General features: G+C 38.6%; 1 protein-coding gene across 1 annotated transcript in view; it reads right to left on the reverse strand.

The window, feature by feature from the left end:
• The window catches only part of LOC124858061 (partitioning defective 3 homolog), a 479,264-nt gene that overhangs the window by 193,229 nt on the left and 266,657 nt on the right, over nt 1-19,378 (reverse strand). Inside the window, exon 15 of the mRNA XM_047349799.1 lies at nt 14,553-14,694. Within this exon, the coding sequence (XP_047205755.1) occupies nt 14,553-14,694 (142 nt within the window). The remainder of the gene's footprint in view (nt 1-14,552; nt 14,695-19,378) is intronic.

The raw sequence follows: 19,378 nt of genomic DNA on the forward strand, positions 1-19,378 counted from the left end.
GAAACAACAACACACAAACACCAAGCAAGCAGAAAACTCTCTTTGGTGATGCTGCAATGAAGACTCAATGTTAGCTATTTTCAATACCAGTGAAGTGTTGAAGTCAGAGGAATTACAGGGATGCCAGAAACTTTTCAAAAGAAAACACTGTCTTTCACAACCATCATTGTCAAACTCTAGTGCAAGTACCGCTAGTGGTATAACATTTTGTACCGACCGACAGACAGACAGATTCCACATAAATTCCACAATAATTTTGTATTACAGCTACAGCTCTTTACAGCCTGACATTCACATCATGAAACATATGAATGATTAATGATCACTTACAACAGAAGGATAAGAAAAAACATTTCGAATTATGTTTTTATGTAGGTATTTCAGTTCTTCAAGAAAAACTGCAATTGGCTAAAATCAATCCTAGCAGGGCAAATTTTAGAAAAGACAGACGGGTATATCTCTGAAGAAGATTCTGCATACAAATTTATTATGTTGTTTTTTTACCCTTCTCCACCTCTACACAACCTTTCATCACAATCCGTATGACAGTTTATGCATAACCATGTTTATACCCTGACCTATATAAAGACAAAACAAATTCTGATTGTTTATAAGTACACCTGTCAAATAGAAGCAGGCAACTGACAACCACAAAAGGACATTATGAATATAAGGGACTCTTAAAAGATCTGCCAACCAGAATTAAGTCTGTTATTGTTACAGACAAAACTTTTTTGACAGAAGTAGCTTCAGTCGTTTTTCTTCACTCTTCTCCAAGGACAAATGCTTAGGAGAGCTTTCCTGATTTGTATTCTGTCCCTCCCAACCCTCCCTGCTGAGGACATTCAGAATTGTTCTTTTGCTGCTCCTCAGGAGTCAAAGTCAATTGGGAATGTTCTAGCACTCAACACCAAGGGCAGCAGAAGAGCTGCTCAGCTGCATAAGAAGTGGAATTACAATGCTTGGTTGGATGATTCACTCAGTTTATGACACACGCATCAGCCCAAAGTCAAGACCATTACCAGATCACCTGCTTACCATTAGGGAAGGCATTTCAGAACTTCCTGTGGTCTTTGCTTTTGTTTTCATTATAAAAGGAGTCATTTTCCAAATTAAATAGCTTAGTAACAATTGTCCTTAATCACTAACAGCAGACAACAATATTTACCCTGGCATGATTCCAACATGAGGGTCTTCTTAATTTGACTGGGGTCCTCAACATAATAAATGCACACTGTGGAAGAAAATCTGAGCAGCAATCAGCACAGCAGTGGAATGTATAGTTCAGTCTAAGGGTTTGTTCAAGCAAAACAAAGAATAAATAAAAAAAATAAAAAAAAACATGGATGGGGATGACAGAAAACAAACACTTTATATACTGTGTGTAAGAAAAATCAAGTGGAAAAGGTGAACTAATTCATTGAAAGTCATTTGTCAAAGATACAGTATAAGCACTCAAATAATCAATGTATCTTAAATCCATGTTCATGGACAAAGAGTTTTAGGAGAACTAAGCTGAGAGCAGCTGAAATACTACTAAATTGTATGACATTAAAAACAAACCTTTAAGGTTTTAAACAACCTTTAGCTGTAAGTTGTGTCCAAACATAACAACACGGTATCGCAATAAAAAGTCATCTCAAAACTAGTGGTAGGACACACTTAGAAAATGTATTTAATTAATTAGAGGCTTTGTATTTTATTAACGCAGATCAATCGCATTTTGATCAAAAAATAATATTTGTTACAGTATAAATCAATGAACAGACCAGATCCAGATGCAGTTACATTCAAGATCTCTAATGGCCATTAAACCAGTAGCTTTACTCTTCATACTCTTCTAAATCATGCGATTGTATTGGTAAAAAGTTAATTACTTCTATGTTTTCCAGAACAGGATTTATGTCATTTAGCTCAGAAGTATTCCACCTCTCTCTGTGTCACTTTTTTTTTTACTTGGATAGATCCCTCTGACCTTCTTGACCTAATCAGCTTGAATTTGTGTCAGAAAACAGATAACAAATTGGTCTCACTTCATTTCAACACTGAGAGATTTCACTCGCGGGTGTGCCTGTGGCAGCGTGGCAGCGTGTAACACATGCCATGGCAATACGTTTGGCTCTAATTTCCACATATATCATCTGATCTGCACCAAATTCAATATGATCAAGCTTAGTTCAGCCCTCAAAAGAGATCCAGTGAAATATTTTGTGGGTGTGGCCTCATTTCTCCACAGCGCCCCCTAGAACATAAAAAAAAAATCATCCCCAAGTCATGCTTTGACACAGTATTATAAAATTTGGTACACATATGTAACTTCAATCCTGTAGAGACTCACAATAAGAAACACAAAATGCGATTAGAGAAGTTACACAATGGATGTTTATTTGTTTGGTGTGCAGACCCCAGAGGAAGACATGAATGCTGATAATGCATGAACTGATGTACGTTTTAGGATTAGAATTAGATTTGTCTTCTCCCGGATCTGGTACTGGTGATGGAGAGGAGGCCTGATGGTAATGGAACTGAGAATCCGATGGAGGCGATGGGGTGGAGGAAGATCGAAGCTCGACTGACAGCAGAGAGATCCATGAATGGGAGACTTTAAATGCGGAGCCTTGAAGGATCATTGGCTGAGGGTTATTGCAGACTTGAAGCTGATTGGTTGGCATGGTGACGCACGGAGAAGCCATAGGGTGAAGCTGAAGGAGGGGTGAGTCTCTCAGATTGAATTTTCGTCTTTACTCCATTTCTCAGGACCTACAAAAAAAGTATCTTGGAGCCATGGTCCAAACCTTACAAGAAGTAAGCTATTTTGGATCAAAGCCGCCATTTTCTATTATTTACACACCTCGTATCTGAGCAAACTCCTCCAAAAGACGAATGTGTAATAATCTCCACAAACAAGGCCGCAGCTGCACCAAACTTTCTGTGTGTCAACAAAATTTAAAAAAAAATTAAATGAAATAAGACTGAAAACAGAAACCGGGAAACACATGCCGATGGGGGAGATAAGGTCAGCAGAACACCGTCATTGGGCTGTCTTGTCCATGAAGCTAATATTTAAACAGATAGCACTAGCTTATGTCATCTAGCAGGTTTACTAATTCACTGTTGCTAAAGAGGTTAGCATTAGGTCTCTTTTCTGGCTGTAATCGCCATGTTAGCAGAGTTTAAAACTTCCAGCAGCAGCTCAGAGAGGGAAGGGGCAGAGTGCCTCTGTTACTGCTGCCCTGCTGACGAAAGAAGTGCAACGATTTGCGCAAATGTGAATGGGTCACTTTATATCGATTTTGATGTGAATATTGCATATACCAATTATATCCATACTTCAATTATTTTGACAACCCTATTCTTTACTAAATTAGGTGGAACACAATCACAATACTAATGCAGACCACACATTATTGTTTATTATTCACTACAGTATTAAACATATTCAGTTTAATACAATTTTTAAAGTGCATCATTAATTCCAACGGGAAATTAAATGTTTTAACTTATTTAGCCAATGAATGTAACAGGGCTACTCCAACAAGCCATCAACCTGTGCAGCATTGATGCCACATGTGCATGGCATTGATATAAAATAGGTATCAGACAGGGACTGTATCAGCCAATGACTCAGATCTGTATCAGGGACAAAAATGTGATCAGGACATCCCTAGTTGTTAACCATAGGTATCTCATTATTGCACTGAAAATATCAGGGCTACAACCTGGAGTAACACGGTAGCTTTGCCTTTCTACAAAAGGTTGGTTAATGTCACTTACATGAACGTAGCGTAACATTGACTTGTGTTCACACATTGTCATCTTCAGGACAATAAATTACATATAATCACCCTGTATTCCTTCAGGACAGCGTGGTACTTGGCATACGACAGTTTTAATTAGAACACCTTGGAGCTTCATAAAACATTTCCAGTCAGGACCTTTCGACGCAAGACTGAACTGCAGATGAAGCATTGTTAAAGTCATTCTTTTTGCTAAGTAGTGCACAGACACCCAGATACACATCCATGCATACATGCACACGTTAAATGTCTATTGAAAAGCTGTAGCCCAGCCAACAGTGATTCTTGGAAAGGTGAAAATAATTAGAGAAACTGTAGCACTTTATGTTCTGCAGTTGTCAGCATAATAAGCCAAGTCAGCCCACTCACAGCTGATACATCTTATCTTTGTTGCAATTGAGGGCAAACATGACCATATAACTGGGAAAATGAAATAAGGCACACAAAGGTCAAATAGAGCAGACAATTTTAAGATCTGTGGGGACATTTGAGGAAGCTAACAAGCTCTTTCGTCTTAAAACCTGTCTGAACAGGAAACCAGGTTCAAATCAAGCCACCAACTAGACCACCACTGTGTTTTACCAGCTCATAATAGTCTCAGTGTCAATCCCATCTAGAGGTTTCACATCCATCAGCCATCAAGATATATGATTGCATCTGTTCCTTATGGTAAAATGGCTCTATTCTAACTATTCTTATTAGTATAGCTGAATTAATAGAGCGCATTCTGAAGATGGAGACTTATTTAATGCACATGGAAAGTTATACCAGCTGTTTAAAGTGACCCTAGCATCGTGGGTTTTATTTCAAGCTGTTCCTTATCTAATAGCCCCAGAGCAAAAATAACCACAGGCATCAAAACCTGACCACTGTGAATGCAACTACTGTTTTTACCAAACCCCAGAACTCATATCTTGGCTAAAATCAAAATGCTGTTATGCTTTTTATGACCTCAACAATCCTGAAAAACACTAGAACCTTTTATGCATTTTTCTTTCTTTTCGTTTGTGGAATAAACCCAGAGGAGAGAGGGAAAAAAAAAAAACATTAATATAATGAAGCTTTTGCAAACAATCAACATTTATAAGCAATTTTAAGATGCCTATGTGAGCTCACATGTGACTAAATATTATCAATTATGATATTTGGCCCATGGAAAACTGGTTCTCTCACAAAGGGGTTATTCAGTTTGTTGCACAGAGGGTTTTGTTTAGCAAAGCTCAGAGAAGATTTCTCTAGTAACATGACTGTCACTGTGGCCTAAGTCTCACTGTAATTAGAAATAACCACTTATGAGTCACTTTGTCCAAAAGCAGATAAACACTGCCGACATCCCTGCTCCAGTTACTGTCCGGCTAAAAACGGAACAGAAGTTTTTGGTCAGGGTGTGCCAAGTAGCAGTAATGCAATAAGTAATCTGAAATGCTAAAGCTTAACAGAATTACAGTTAACAGCTGAAACACATTAAAGTCAATATGATTATGGTAATCATTACTTACAGTAGTGGGAACACTGAATTTCATTGGGACCGTGTCTCAGGCCAAATATTTTTTTTTATCAATAAACCACTGAAAAGTCTGTGATATACAGTAGACTTTCAATGTTTCAACCTTAGCAGAACTCTCCATGCTCCTTGAACTTTTTTACAAACCTAAATGCATTTTTTGGGGTTTTAATCTGTTTCACAAATAAAATCTGAAAAGTGTGGCATGCATTTGTATTGTTTCTGAGTATTTGAGTCAATATTTTCTACCACCTCTTTTCAACGCAGTTACGAAAGTCTTTTGGGGAATGGCTTTACCAACTACATCTACAGACAGAGGTTTTCGCCCATTGTTCTTTGGAAAATAGTTTTAAATCAGACAGACTTGATGGAGAACATTAGTGAAAATCATTTTGATCTAAACCATGCTATGGTTATACAGGTCCTTCTCAAAATATTAGCATATTGTGATAAAGTTCATTATTTTCCATAATGTAATGATGAAAATTTAACATTCATATATTTTAGATTCATTGCACACTAACTGAAATATTTCAGGTCTTTTATTGTCTTAATATGGATGATTGTGGCATACAGCTCATGAAAACCCAAAATTCCTATCTCACGAAATTAGCATATTTCATCCGACCAATAAAAGAAAAGTGTTTTTAATACAAAAAACGTCAACCTTCAAATAATCATGTACAGTTATGCACTCAATACTTGGTCGGGAATCCTTTTGCAGAAATGACTGCTTCAATGCGGCGTGGCATGGAGGCAATCAGCCTGTGGCACTGCTGAGGTCTTATGGAGGCCCAGGATGCTACGATAGCGGCCTTTAGCTCATCCAGAGTGTTGGGTCTTGAGTCTCTCAACGTTCTCTTCACAATATCCCACAGATTCTCTATGGGGTTCAGGTCAGGAGAGTTGGCAGGCCAATTGAGCACAGTGATACCATGGTCAGTAAACCATTTACCAGTGGTTTTGGCACTGTGAGCAGGTGCCAGGTTGTGCTGAAAAATGAAATCTTCATCTCCATAAAGCGTTTCAGCAGATGGAAGCATGAAGTGCTCCAAAATCTCCTGATAGCTAGCTGCATTGACCCTGCCCTTGATAAAACACAGTGGACCAACAACAGCAGCTGACACGGCACCCCAGACCATCACTGACTGTGGGTACTTGACACTGGACTTATGGCATTTCCTTCTCCCCAGTCTTCCTCCAGACTCTGGCACCTTGATTTCCGAATGACATGCAGAATTTGCTTTCATCCGAAAAAAGTACTTTGGACCACTGAGCAACAGTCCAGTGCTGCTTCTCTGTAGCCCAGGTCAGGCGCTTCTGCCGCTGTTTCTGGTTCAAAAGTGGCTTGACCTGGGGAATGCGGCACCTGTAGCCCATTTCCTGCACACGCCTGTGCACGGTGGCTCTGGATGTTTCTACTCCAGACTCAGTCCACTTCTTCCGCAGGTCCCCCAAGGTCTGGAATCGGCCCTTCTCCACAATCTTCCTCAGGGTCCGGTCACCTCTTCTCGTTGTGCAGCGTTTTCTGCCACACTTTTTCCTTCCCACAGACTTCCCACTGAGGTGCCTTGATACAGCACTCTGGGAACAGCCTATTCGTTCAGAAATTTCTTTCTGTGTCTTACCCTCTTGCTTGAGGGTGTCAATAGTGGCCTTCTGGACAGCAGTCAGGTCGGCAGTCTTACCCATGATTGGGGTTTTGAGTGATGAACCAGGCTGGGAGTTTTAAAGGCCTCAGGAATCTTTTGCAGGTGTTTAGAGTTAACTCGTTGATTCAGATGATTAGGTTCATAGCTCGTTTAGAGACCCTTTTAATAATATGCTAATTTTGTGAGATAGGAATTTTGGGTTTTCATGAGCTGTATGACAAAATCATCCGTATTAAGACAATAAAACACCTGAAATATTTCAGTTAGTGTGCAATGAATCTAAAATATATGAATGTTAAATTTTCATCATTACATTATGGAAAATAATGAACTTTATCACAATATGCTAATATTTTGAGAAGGACCTGTAGTTGCGGTGTCAACAGGTTCTCCCACGTGAGCTGAGAATCTCTGCAGCTTCTCCAGAGTTACCACTGGCTTCTTGGCTGCTTCCCTGAATAAAACTCTCCCTACCCAACCTCGTTTACATGGACAGCACTGAAGTTCTGTTAAACTCTTTAGATTGTTTAAGATGCTAGATTGAATGGTAACATGTTAAAAGCTTGGAATATTATTTTTTTAACCTAATGCTGGTTTAAAATTCTACATAACTTTATATCCCAATTTTCATGCTGTATTCACTAATGTTCTCTTTCTGAGAACTTCACAGAATAACTGGATTTGTACTAAGATAACATTACACAAAAGGAACTCTAGGTGGTATTTAGGTGACCTCTGAAGCCAATGGTAGTGATTTTTCATTAGGGTAATCATAGTAAAGGGGGTTGAATACAAATGCAAGCCATATTGTTGAAAATTGAAAAAGTTTATGCTTTCCTTTCACTGCACAGTTATGCTTTAGTTTTTCTTTAATTATCACATACCATTCCATTAAATGCATTAAAGGTTGTGGTTGACACAGTGTAAAAAGTTCCAAGGGGAAAAATTTTTGCAAGGCATCTACACTCCCACAATTGCTGAATTTCAGGATAAGATGATCAGCTGTCATCACAGAGACAGTCACATTTCTAAGACTTTATATAAGTACAACCAACCTGCCTTGCTGTGCTCAGCTCATGGAAGCTCTCCCATATTACTGAAGCAGAGATGTTCTTCCTCCCTCTTGCACAGAGCAAGCACAGACAGATTAGCAGTTAGACCTGTAGTGCCACCTGGCTGCATTCATCCTCACAGACCAGAGGATGACTCCTCTTCTTCTGCCCACTGACCAAGCACTGCACCTTCAAACATTCACCTGTGAGGTTAGAGGGCACACTAAAAGCCCCACACAGTCTTCTTTCTTCTTTATGATATCCTCTACCCATCACACAACCAACACTTTTTCTTCCCCTCTCTGTTCTCTTGCTTTGTCCTTCTTTCTCTGACACTTTGGCCTATTGATTTGACTGGAGGAGAGATCATTAGTTGATCCCTGCTGCCATGGCTTTAAAACCCATACATGGGTTGCGGCAGGTAATCACTTTAAGTACACACCAGTACAACCAATGTCTTTATGCACACCAGGGGACTTCTGTGCCATTTTTCACCAGTTTTCCACTATGTTAAAGGACCGGTTCCTACATCAGTGCAATTGATCTAAACCTTTAGTAAAATGGGCTTGATGACAATGGCTTCCTCCTCTGAAAATGAAACGTCTAAGGTGCACCGAGTTCATTAGTGAATACTATGGACCAACATAACCCAGGTGTTACAGGTGTTATCAACACCATCCCTGGGACTTCACTTGGAAAAATACAGTGGTCACAGTTTTTACTATACATCTAGATGTTCACTGTGAAAATGTTTGGTTGAATAAGAATGTCTACCAAGATTTTGTTGCAAATATTCTAGCCTACCTTCCAGCATGATGCACTGTATCTTATTTAATAAAAGCCCTGTAGAGTGTTGCAGTAACACCTCTTTAAATCCTGGTAATCATGATACAATCGTACGGTAAAGGTAAGGGTCAATGGTACAACTATTTTAATCCCTGTCACATTTCTCGATGGGACGTAAGGATCACCCTTAAGTATTCTGGACACAAGGTTAAGAAAGGTCATGCTTCCTCACACAGCAGCCTATACATTGTAAAAAGAGTCATAAACCTGGATGTAAGAGGAGAGAAGGCTCAGAGCAATCTCTCTTAGAGATGAACTGGAACTTAAATGTCTGAGTTATCTGTACATTGGCATATAAAGGCATAAAGATATGTACAAATGTACATATATTACATTTACAGTAGTCCCATAAATAAAAATTTTATAATCAAAATAATTAATCCTGCAACATAATTTACCTATGTTTTAGCTCTTTACAAGATTTTTTTAATGTACAGAAAATAGACTATTTTGTGCTTGATCAGGCCTGACTGATTTTCTGATCAGTAGATGCAATAGTTTCTACATGTCCAATGTTCATTTAGGCTGCAAGAAAGAAAGAGAGAGAGTTAGGCTTAAAAAAAGATAACAGGAACGCTGAATATATAACTGCAAAGTTGCTGCTGCTTTTGAGTTTTCAACCTGTCTGTCACAAAATGTGCAAAACTTTGGCAGCTTTTTGGAAATCTCAGAGCTGAGGTTAGACCTACATCCTCTCTGCTGTCATAAAAAAGAAGGCTTACCAGGCTAATTGTCAACATAAGATGCCGCTCAGTAATCGTTTCTGTGTATCATCACCACTGATCCTAATATAAACAACTAACCCTAAAATGTCAACTCTATCATTCTTGAGACATGCTTTTCAGACACCATTACCTCAAAAAACTAGGTACGTACTTTCCTCAAAAAGCAATTTTACAGATGAAAATGCTGTGTTTTTTTTATTGTACAGAATGCATCATTTTGTTTGGTAATACTAAAAAATATATTTTACCTTAAATGCCTACTTTATCATTTATGACACATAAAATTGAGAAATACTTAAAATGTTATTTTCTGTTTGCTTGTTTGGTTGACTAGAAGCATCCTGTAAACAGAACAATTGAAAAACATTATTTTATGACAGTTATTTATTGTATAAAACTTTACAGGTCTATTAAGTGCTCAGCGCAGAAAGGATAAGAAAAATAGTTTGAATGCCAGTCATAATTTTATACTATAGTTCTAAAAGAGCAAACTAATATTAGTTTTAGCAACTCAAATGTTTACAAACATTTTGACCGCTTCCTACCATCTTTTTGGCTATAATGACTGCAGCATTTAGCACGTTCTACTGCACACATTACAGAAAAACATATTTTTTCACAGTCAAAAAAATCCACCAGTCTAGTTTCAATCTTCTGGTGCAAATCTATGTGTTACTAAGGCACCAGTACTTGGTGTGAATCTGCTTGAAATTCAACATAGAATGCTTCAGCCCACAGATCCCAATTTTCACCCCAGCATGCAAAACCCACGACGGAAGTAAAGGTGTGTGTGATCCAAATGACCTTGGAATAAAAATCTGATGATCCACAACACATGGGAAATACTGCTCCACTTAACATACCCTTCCTCTTGAAATTGTTTATTACTTTAGATCTATGTCTGTGTTTTTCCCGTTTGAGGTAAGATAGGCTTTATTGACATTCTCCATCAATTCATTTTCACAGACATATTGAAGATGAAAGCATCAAGAGCAACAAAAAATGAAGTAATACTTTTAAATTGTAATCATGCAGGATGTACTACTATTGGACATGATGTACAAATGCTTAATGCAGGTTTGTGTGAAGCTGAAACTGTCAATAACTCAGTCTGCTAGACAGACCTCGGGACTATGAGAGGCAACTCACATAGTTCAGGGGACATCAAGGCAAATTATTACTGCAGTCAATAAGAAGCCACTATATCAGTTTGAAAGCATGTCACTTAATCAATGGTAATTTATTTAGTGTTGCCATGGTAATTATATTCATATATTTCATTCAGTTGTACCATTATCCATTAAGAACATGTTGTCTCACTGTTTTCCAAAAAATCACCCTTCTGTCGGTGAGTAGTCAGAACATTCATAGTAGAGCACTGCATCTCTTAGAACATAGAACAGTCATGGTTTGGCAGGAACAAGTTTACATATTTACTACATTGATTTGCTGCCAACTTCAATAACTCACAATTATAGTCAGGTCTTAATGTTTCGGCATCAAAACCTTTCCATTTCATTCATCTCTGTGTCTTGGTTCATTTATGGAAGCATAAGCTGCATAATGGAGCACAACAAAAGATGGAAGCACCTGATTCGATTAGGGAACTCCTCTGCAGTCTCTTAAGGACTAAAATCCACAAAGTTCTGACAGAACTAAATATTTGCATGACTCAAGCTAGCAATCATTGTTGCAAAGTTTGTATATTTGTACATGTCTGTAACTGTGTCTATGCAATGCAGGTGTGCAGTACCACAACTCAAACTCTGATGTCTAACCTTCATGATTCCGTAATTTAGCAGGTTTAGATATACTCCACATCAAGCTGTCAGTCAAGCCCTAGCAGCTGTGTGTTTCCTGACCTCGCCGAGCCGATCTCAACATCTGTCCTCTAACCACAACTGTCACATCTCGCACACCAGGCAATATATCTGAGTCTGTCTGAAATGACACGCAGAAAAAGACAGAGTGGAAATGGCTACTCTCTGTCAAGCCTGCTGACATTTACCATTAAACCTTTCATGTCAATGTGAGGAGACAATTTTGAGATATTTTTCCATTCCACAGTACCTCAATTTAAATTATATTTTTATGTAAAATTAAGTTGGTAAGTCCTGTGAACAGCGATATATAATTCACACCCACAGGCTTCTTCACATTTTGGCACATTGCAACTTCTAATTTAAATACATGCATCAGAAGATTTTATGTAGTGGGACAACACAAAATATTTCAAACTGGTGCAAGAAATCATTTGAGTTAAGGCATTTACCCCTTTGTCTCAAAAACCCAAGCAATGATCTGATGAGATTACATTTGGAAGTGATAACATTTCAATTTGAGTATAGTCAGGTATTGAACTAAATAATGTTTATACCTGGTATAAAAAGGCCCTTAAGACTACAACACTATTTTAAGAAAGGACACAACCAAGCAAGTCAAGATCAAGGTTGACATTAATTGGCTTGATAAGATGTTCTGCCTATCCCCCAAGACACATTTTAAATAAACATGACACTACAACAAACTTGATAAGAAAGAGCAGATCACCTAACCTTGATACAAGCAAACATGACTTTTATTTAGAGAAGCAGAAACAAAGTTAGAAATACACCAATGAGGCTTCAAAATTTAAAGATGAACATTGGAGTCAGCCCATTGGCTCTGGGTTGATGGGACTACTTTTACCCTTTCTTTATGAAAGGTGGCCATCATTTCAACCATTAAACAGCAACATTTGAATCTTACCAAAAGGTATCTAAATTTCAACAAATGCAGAAGTATGTTGGTCAGATGAGACTAAAATTAAATGGGAATTTTGTCAGAATTAAAGGAACGGACCTCAAGGAACAACGGCATGTATTAAATATCTGACTGAATGCTACTTTTAGCTCGCTAAATTTATTTTTTTCTGATAAGTTAACATTTTCAAAGCTGTTGGTACTTATATATGGTGTGTTAATTGATTGGAAAAGATTTTGACATTTCCTACTGGCTAATCAGGGCAGGTAAAGCTGAAATTTGGCCTATTCTGGTCAACAGTCAATTTCTCTGTGCATCTCTAGTCTAAAATTGTGAATATATAAAATAGCCCTGATTATTTGAATACATTCTAAGCAAAAATTAAACATGTATCTGGGGCATCAGATATGTGACTGGTACAGAAAAAACTAAATATTTGTGCTCTACAGCCAAGGAATTCATGAGCAGTCACTCTATTTTTCAGTCCTAAAACTGTGCTGCAATTAAAAACTTGAAAACTGAATGAAAGATGATACTGAGGTCTTCTGTAATAAATGGTCAAGAGCCTCTAGAGCCAAACATCAATTCATTAATTTTTAGTTCACCATGGTTTTTTCCATTTAATACTTTGCATTCACATCAGGTGCAGAGGGTTGTTAACAAAACAGTGAATGTCAAGGTTATGGGTGCAGTATATCTGCGTGTTAAACAAAATATAAAATAATACATCATGAACATAATAAATTGCATCTCAAATTACTCCAAAATTCTAAACATTTGCTAGTTTAAGATTTAAGCAAAGAAAACGAGCCCAACCATAAGCTGGATGAAAACTTTGCATTTAACCAATTAGATTTCAGGTGTCAAATTTTACCCATGTGTGGCAGTGTTGTGTTGGAGTTATAAATATAAACCCAACCCTTACTACATCCAAATTTAAATAAAGAAAGTGTGTCAGTTTTAAAGATGAAGGCCTGTCAAAGAAACTAGGCACACGTTAATGATGGAATAACTCAGGGACAGACTAAAGACATTGAAAGAAAATATCTGACATTTTCTTCTAGTAAGACAAGGCATGTCAAAGATCTGAGAGCGCTGAGCTTCAGCTGTGATACCTTACTACATTGGCAGCCGCTCCACCCAGCTCCCTAAAACTTTTCCACTTGCCTCATTTGACTGAAGCTTCAATAGTGTGAAAAAAGCTGTTATAGGTCATGATCAGAACATTATTCTGTAAAGCTAGTAGAATAAATAAACAGAGCTATATGGAACCAAAGAAATTAAAACCAAATAATTTTAGCCGAAGAACAAACAAAAGGAGAGAGAAAGAAATGAAAGGCTGTGATGGGGAGAGAAGGGGGTAAAGTGTCAGGAGCAAACCTTATTGATTTGGAGTCCTAATTAACCGTCAGATGTCTGACTCAGTCTCTGATCTTCTATGATTAGTGGCAGAGTGGCATCGCTCTTGGGGGAGTTGGAAGTGAGAGGATGGAAAAGAAATAGGAGAGTGGATGGGCAAAGGGCAGAAGGGCAACACTACGGCAAAAAAGGCTTCAAACTCTGTTAAATTTAAGGCTATGTTGGAAATTTTTAAACCAAGCTTTTGATTTAAAAAAATGTAAATTACTGTGGGGAATTTATTGAAATATTCAAGATGCCTGCAAAAGGGTGTATACATTTCACATTAAATCCTGTTTAATAATTGTTCATGAACCTGCTGAGGGCTGACAAGGGAGGAGGGGATTCCCTTTGTCTCACTCCATCATTCCTCACACTGATGCAATCACCTTCAGCCTCTGAAAGGTGATATGTGAAAGGTCTGTCAACGCTGAGATGACAGCAGTGACTGGTTGAGGATTGAATTGCCAATTCTAATCTACCTAAGAAGCCGAGATCTCAGCCCACTGATTTAATTCAGCCAGAATTGGAATTGACCCAAATGAAACCAGTGGAGTGGAGTGAAGGTAGGGGGATTGGGGCTGACGTTAATGCCCATGGAGGTTTGAACAGCGAAATTGTGCTTCTTGGAATGTGAAGAAGAGAGATTTGAAAATTATGTTGCAGACTTAAAAGGAAGGAGCTACGCTGCACGTTTCATAGGCTTCATTATTAATGCCAGACAAAAAATTCATGAGGTTAGCTGGTCCAACACACATTTCATCAACCTAAATAAAAGATAGATACTAGCACACAACAGAAACCTAACTAATATTTATTAACAAAACAATACTCACCATTGCGCACATCTATGTTAGCCCGGGTTGTAGGTGTGTTGTCCAAGCTGTCAATAGTTTCATAGAGCGACTGGGAGTTTTGATCTTCATCCAAAGAAGCATTAGTAGGAATGTCCGACATTGTTGGGCTAGCAAGGGATTCCTGTGAATAGACAGACATAAGGAGTGGATGTTATCCTTACAAATGTGTACTGTTTTAACTAGAGTAGGGAGGTGGCTTACAATAATCCAGTGCCATTCATTTCAATTAGCTACACTTGGAAAACTATTCAAAAAGCTGTCATGTTACAATCACAGACTTCAATATACTTTATCTGACAAACCAAAGGAAAGTAGCATGTAATTGGTAAGTGAAAAGAAATTGCCAAATCACTATTTACATTTTTTGAAAATAAAAATTTGAAAAGTTTGGCATGCATACATGTATACATCCTTGTTTACCCTGTTTTACTATGAAATGCCTGAATAAAATCTAGCAAAACAGCTAACTTTAGAAGTTGCATCATTGGTAAATAGGGACCAGGTGTGTAATTTCACCTCGGTACAGCTGCGCTGTAAGGCTCTAAGACAATATTAGTGAGCAAACAGCACATGACCCTGAATGCTGGGGATGCCTTTCTTCAGCAGGGACCAGGGTAAGAGGGATGGAAATAAATACAAGACAATTGTGGAAGAAACACCTCAGCCACTGCTAAAGACAGGAAACTGGGGCATTCCAGCAGGTCAGAAAGCCTAAACATACGGCCAGAGCTATAATGGAATGTATGGTCATGCGTTAAAATGGCTCGGTCAAAATCCAGACCAAAGTTAGACTCAGAATCTGGGGCAAAACTTGGATACTGATATTCACAACTCTCTATTGTGTTGGAATGACCCTGAGCTGTTTTGCAAGGAAGAATGGGCAAACATTTCAGTCTCTAGAAGTGTAAAGCTGGTAGAGACATATCCCAAAAGACTTGCAGTGGCAATTGCAGCAAAAGGTGGTTCTCCAAACTATTGAAATGCACACCACACTTCTCTGGTTTTTATTTGTGAAAAAAAAAAAAAACATTCGTAATCTTATCTCCCACTTCACTATTATGCACAACATTGTGTTTTCTGTCACATAAAATTCAAATAAAAAAACATTGATGTTTGGGGTTATAAAAATGTAAGGGGTATGGAAACTTGCCAAACACTAGTGTAGGTTAATTTATCATTATCTTTTTAACAAGTTTTCTGCTAAGAGACCAGGCATCTTTTGTCAGTGTTGCTTTTGAATGCTGGTTAGCAACAGGATTCTAAGAGCTTTGTTGCTAAGACATACTTTAACAAAAGAAAGATGAAAAGAGAAAGGTCAACCTGTAAAATTTAAATCACAAAGGCATTATATTACAAATTACACTTCACAACATGCTCAACAGAGTTTTAACTGAATAACATAAGCAAAGTGTGTGAGTAAAGATTAGAAAACAGGAATAAAACGTTGCACGGTTCTTATGTTGTGTCGTTTATATTCAAGAAAGATGGAACCAAGGCCTGAGTATCCGTCTCGGCTTAGCTTGGTATTTTTCAGTTCAACAGTGTGAAACAGGTCCAGCAGGAGTCCAAGCTGAAAAAGCTCCATGGATTTCCCATAGGCCAACAGACACCTGTCCCTGACAATGAGCTTGAGCAAAGGGACCAGTGACATTTGCCATGTGGTCGATGTTCTGCACTGCTGATCTCTGAGCTCACCGTACACCTATTCCATGAGCCACTCCTTATAGCCACTCGTGTCTGGCTTTGATACCACTATGCCAAACAAAGGCTAAGCTTCAACTAGTATTAGTTTATCAGCAACTTTATTTCAGGACAAAGACAAATGAGCTGCAAATGTTAGAGCCCAGACGCACATCAGAACAACATCCGAAGTCTATTCCCAAACATGGGTCTTACCTCCCCACACAACCGGCTGGTTTATAGCACTTCTGTATTATAAACAAGTGTTAAACTGTGACACCCTGACTAATTCTGAATATGCACATCACTCTGCTGGCTTAATCACAAAAGAGAGTTAAGAAAGAGCCAACATAGGGAGAGAGGAGAGTAAAGTCGAGAGAAATCAGACTTTTGGGTAAACAATGAAAAAGGAAGTGTGGGGGTGTTGGAGCTGAGGCACCAGAGAACCAAAGGTGCTGTCATGTCATCTCGCTGTGCGAGCAGTATGCTGTGCTATACGGTCAGGGGTACTTATTGGCTGTTTAATATAAATAAGAGCTTTAATGTGGTTGAAAGCACAAAATTTATCAGAACAGCGTGATGATAAGAGCGAGAAGGGAGAGGAGCTGTGCCTGTGCACGGGTGGGTCAACACAATTACAATAAGAGCCATGGCCGCAGCCAGCCTTTTAATAAAAACCATCTCCCAGGATAAATTAGACTCAGTAAGGTTCAGATCGTTGAAATTAAGACTTATTCAACTTACTTTCTCTGTTTTATTCAGCTGCAGTCTGCTGTTTTTAGTATGTATTGAGCTTTGGCTCTTTAGAGGCCATATAGAGGAGAGATGTAGAGGTTTGGGTGTTTACTTGTTTAGGTAGGAAATGACAGAAACAAAGCATACCTGTCAAAACAACAGCTGCAGTACAATAGTGTTCACACCTCTTTAACTTTTCCACAGTTTATTGCGTCATAACCTAAAAACTTGCATTTTGGGACGTTTGTGTGAAAGTGCATACCTAAATCAAATTCAGCACAAGTAACTACCATCAGAATTATTAAAGAGAGTTTACTATTTATGGTAGCTTTAAACAATGTGGCAAATGAAAGCCTTTGAGGAACAAGAAGTCAGATTTGCAATTTGCCTTGAGTCATGGAGAGGACACAGAAGAAGACACTTTCAGACGAGACCAAACCTGAACTTTAAAAAAAAATTATAAAAAATGCTTTGTGTGTTGGAAAACTAATACTGAACATGGCTCTGAACACACCATTCCAAGCGTACAATGTAGTGGAGGCTGCATAATGCCATCAAGGACAGACCAGGGGGGCACTGGCACACCCCCACATTTAAATGGCACCTGCAGTGCCCCCATTCCTTTGCCAAGGCTGTCCTATGTTGGTAATACTTGTAATACACCTGATCACAAGGTAGAGGTAGACACCCTTCCGCCTTCATCTACCATTTTTGACGAGTGCGGGTCAAATCAATACAGAGTTCAGCAACAGCTAATACTAACTAAGCACTGTTACTTAATAACCCTGAATAAGTGATATTTTTACACAATGTAAAAATGTGCATGTATTAGGAAAACATTGTAGCTATAGGCATCAAGGGGGCTAGGCTTGATGTTTTTGGTAAAGCCCCAATGAAGGAAGACATTTAATAATGTCAAATAAAAATATGCATTATGCCTCCAAAATACCATGTTTATTTAACAATGAGCTGATATTTATGCTGAATTCCATAAAATCCCCCCCTGCTTCACAAAATCTGGCAATGAGTCAAAACAAAAGGAAAACGGGCAAATATGGTAATTTGCCCACAAGTGGCAGCGAGGGGCAGACTGGCAATTTCTCCAGAATGACCACTCAGTCCAGGACTGCCAGCCTGTACATTAAAAGGTTACACTGAGTGCCTCTAACAGGGCTACAATAGGAGGCGCAGCTCATTGAAGAGCAGCGGAAAATGCGCACCTACTGAGAGCCAAGTGGAGAGTGCGAGTCCAGTTCTTGCGTGCACACAGAAACAGGTGGAAGCAAAGCGGTATAACCCAGGTTGACGTCAGTGGTAAACACTGACTGCTCACTGAGAATTATAAATTATAGTTAATTACTAATTGAAGATTTTAACTAATGAGCTTCATCAGGTCATGATGAGGGATAGAGAACAGAGGACTTTTCTGTAGCAGAGCCACAGTTACAGTAAAGCGGACCATTCTTAACATCCTCTACTCTACAGAACGTGTCTAATAGTAAATACTGCACTATGACCGACATACCCAGTAAATAACAACAGACTGTGTTTCACTATTTTTCTATTCTTGGCAAGTTAAATTAAATTATAAGTAGAAAGAAGGGCTGGAAATGTGTCAGTGGAGATTCATGAAAGAAGCAATATGCAGAGGCTGTTTGCAAAAACTTTGTCTCGTGAATATGAAAAATATGCAGATATAAGGGCAACCCTGTTGGTAGCTGTAGGTGAGCATCTGGGTAGTGGGCCTGTACTTCCAGGGCTGTTTTTAGTCCCAGTCTTCCTCTGCACACAGGAGAGCAGTGAATGTTCTCGAGGTCTTAACTTTGTGATTACAGAGAGAACAAAATATTTTTCGCAAGTCAGAGAAGCCCTGTTCTACAGAGCCCGCGAGGGGACATGGGGGAATTTTTTTCTTTTGCGTCCCCACGCAATACTTTTGCGTTCTCAAGCAATAGTCTTTGCGTTATCTCGCAATACTTTGTGGGAGACCCGTTTTTGAGATTTATTGAGTTTTATTTTGAAATCGGTCTTAAATAAAAGAATCTTCAATCAGACTTAAAGACAGTTATTATCCACATGCTGTCAAACTACTAAACTCTGGACAATAATACTGCACAAAACCACATCTATGACACTATATTTGCTTATTGCTGCTGCATGATGTGTACTCTTTTTGCAAGCCACTTTTGTTTTTATAGTGAGTTGAATGGTTCTTCTTATCCTAAGCATTTAAGCGCATTGTTGACTGTGTGTTAACCTGCATATGACAAATAAACCATATCAATGACATATCAGTGCTGTTTGTTTTGTGAGCAGTTTGTCATCTGTGCTGCTGTTCCAAAATGCACAGCTTTCTCAAGGTGATTAACAACGTTTGCGTTGCGTAGTGC

This window comes from Girardinichthys multiradiatus, chromosome 21, assembly GCF_021462225.1.
Source record: "Girardinichthys multiradiatus isolate DD_20200921_A chromosome 21, DD_fGirMul_XY1, whole genome shotgun sequence".
Taxonomy (NCBI): domain Eukaryota; kingdom Metazoa; phylum Chordata; class Actinopteri; order Cyprinodontiformes; family Goodeidae; genus Girardinichthys; species Girardinichthys multiradiatus.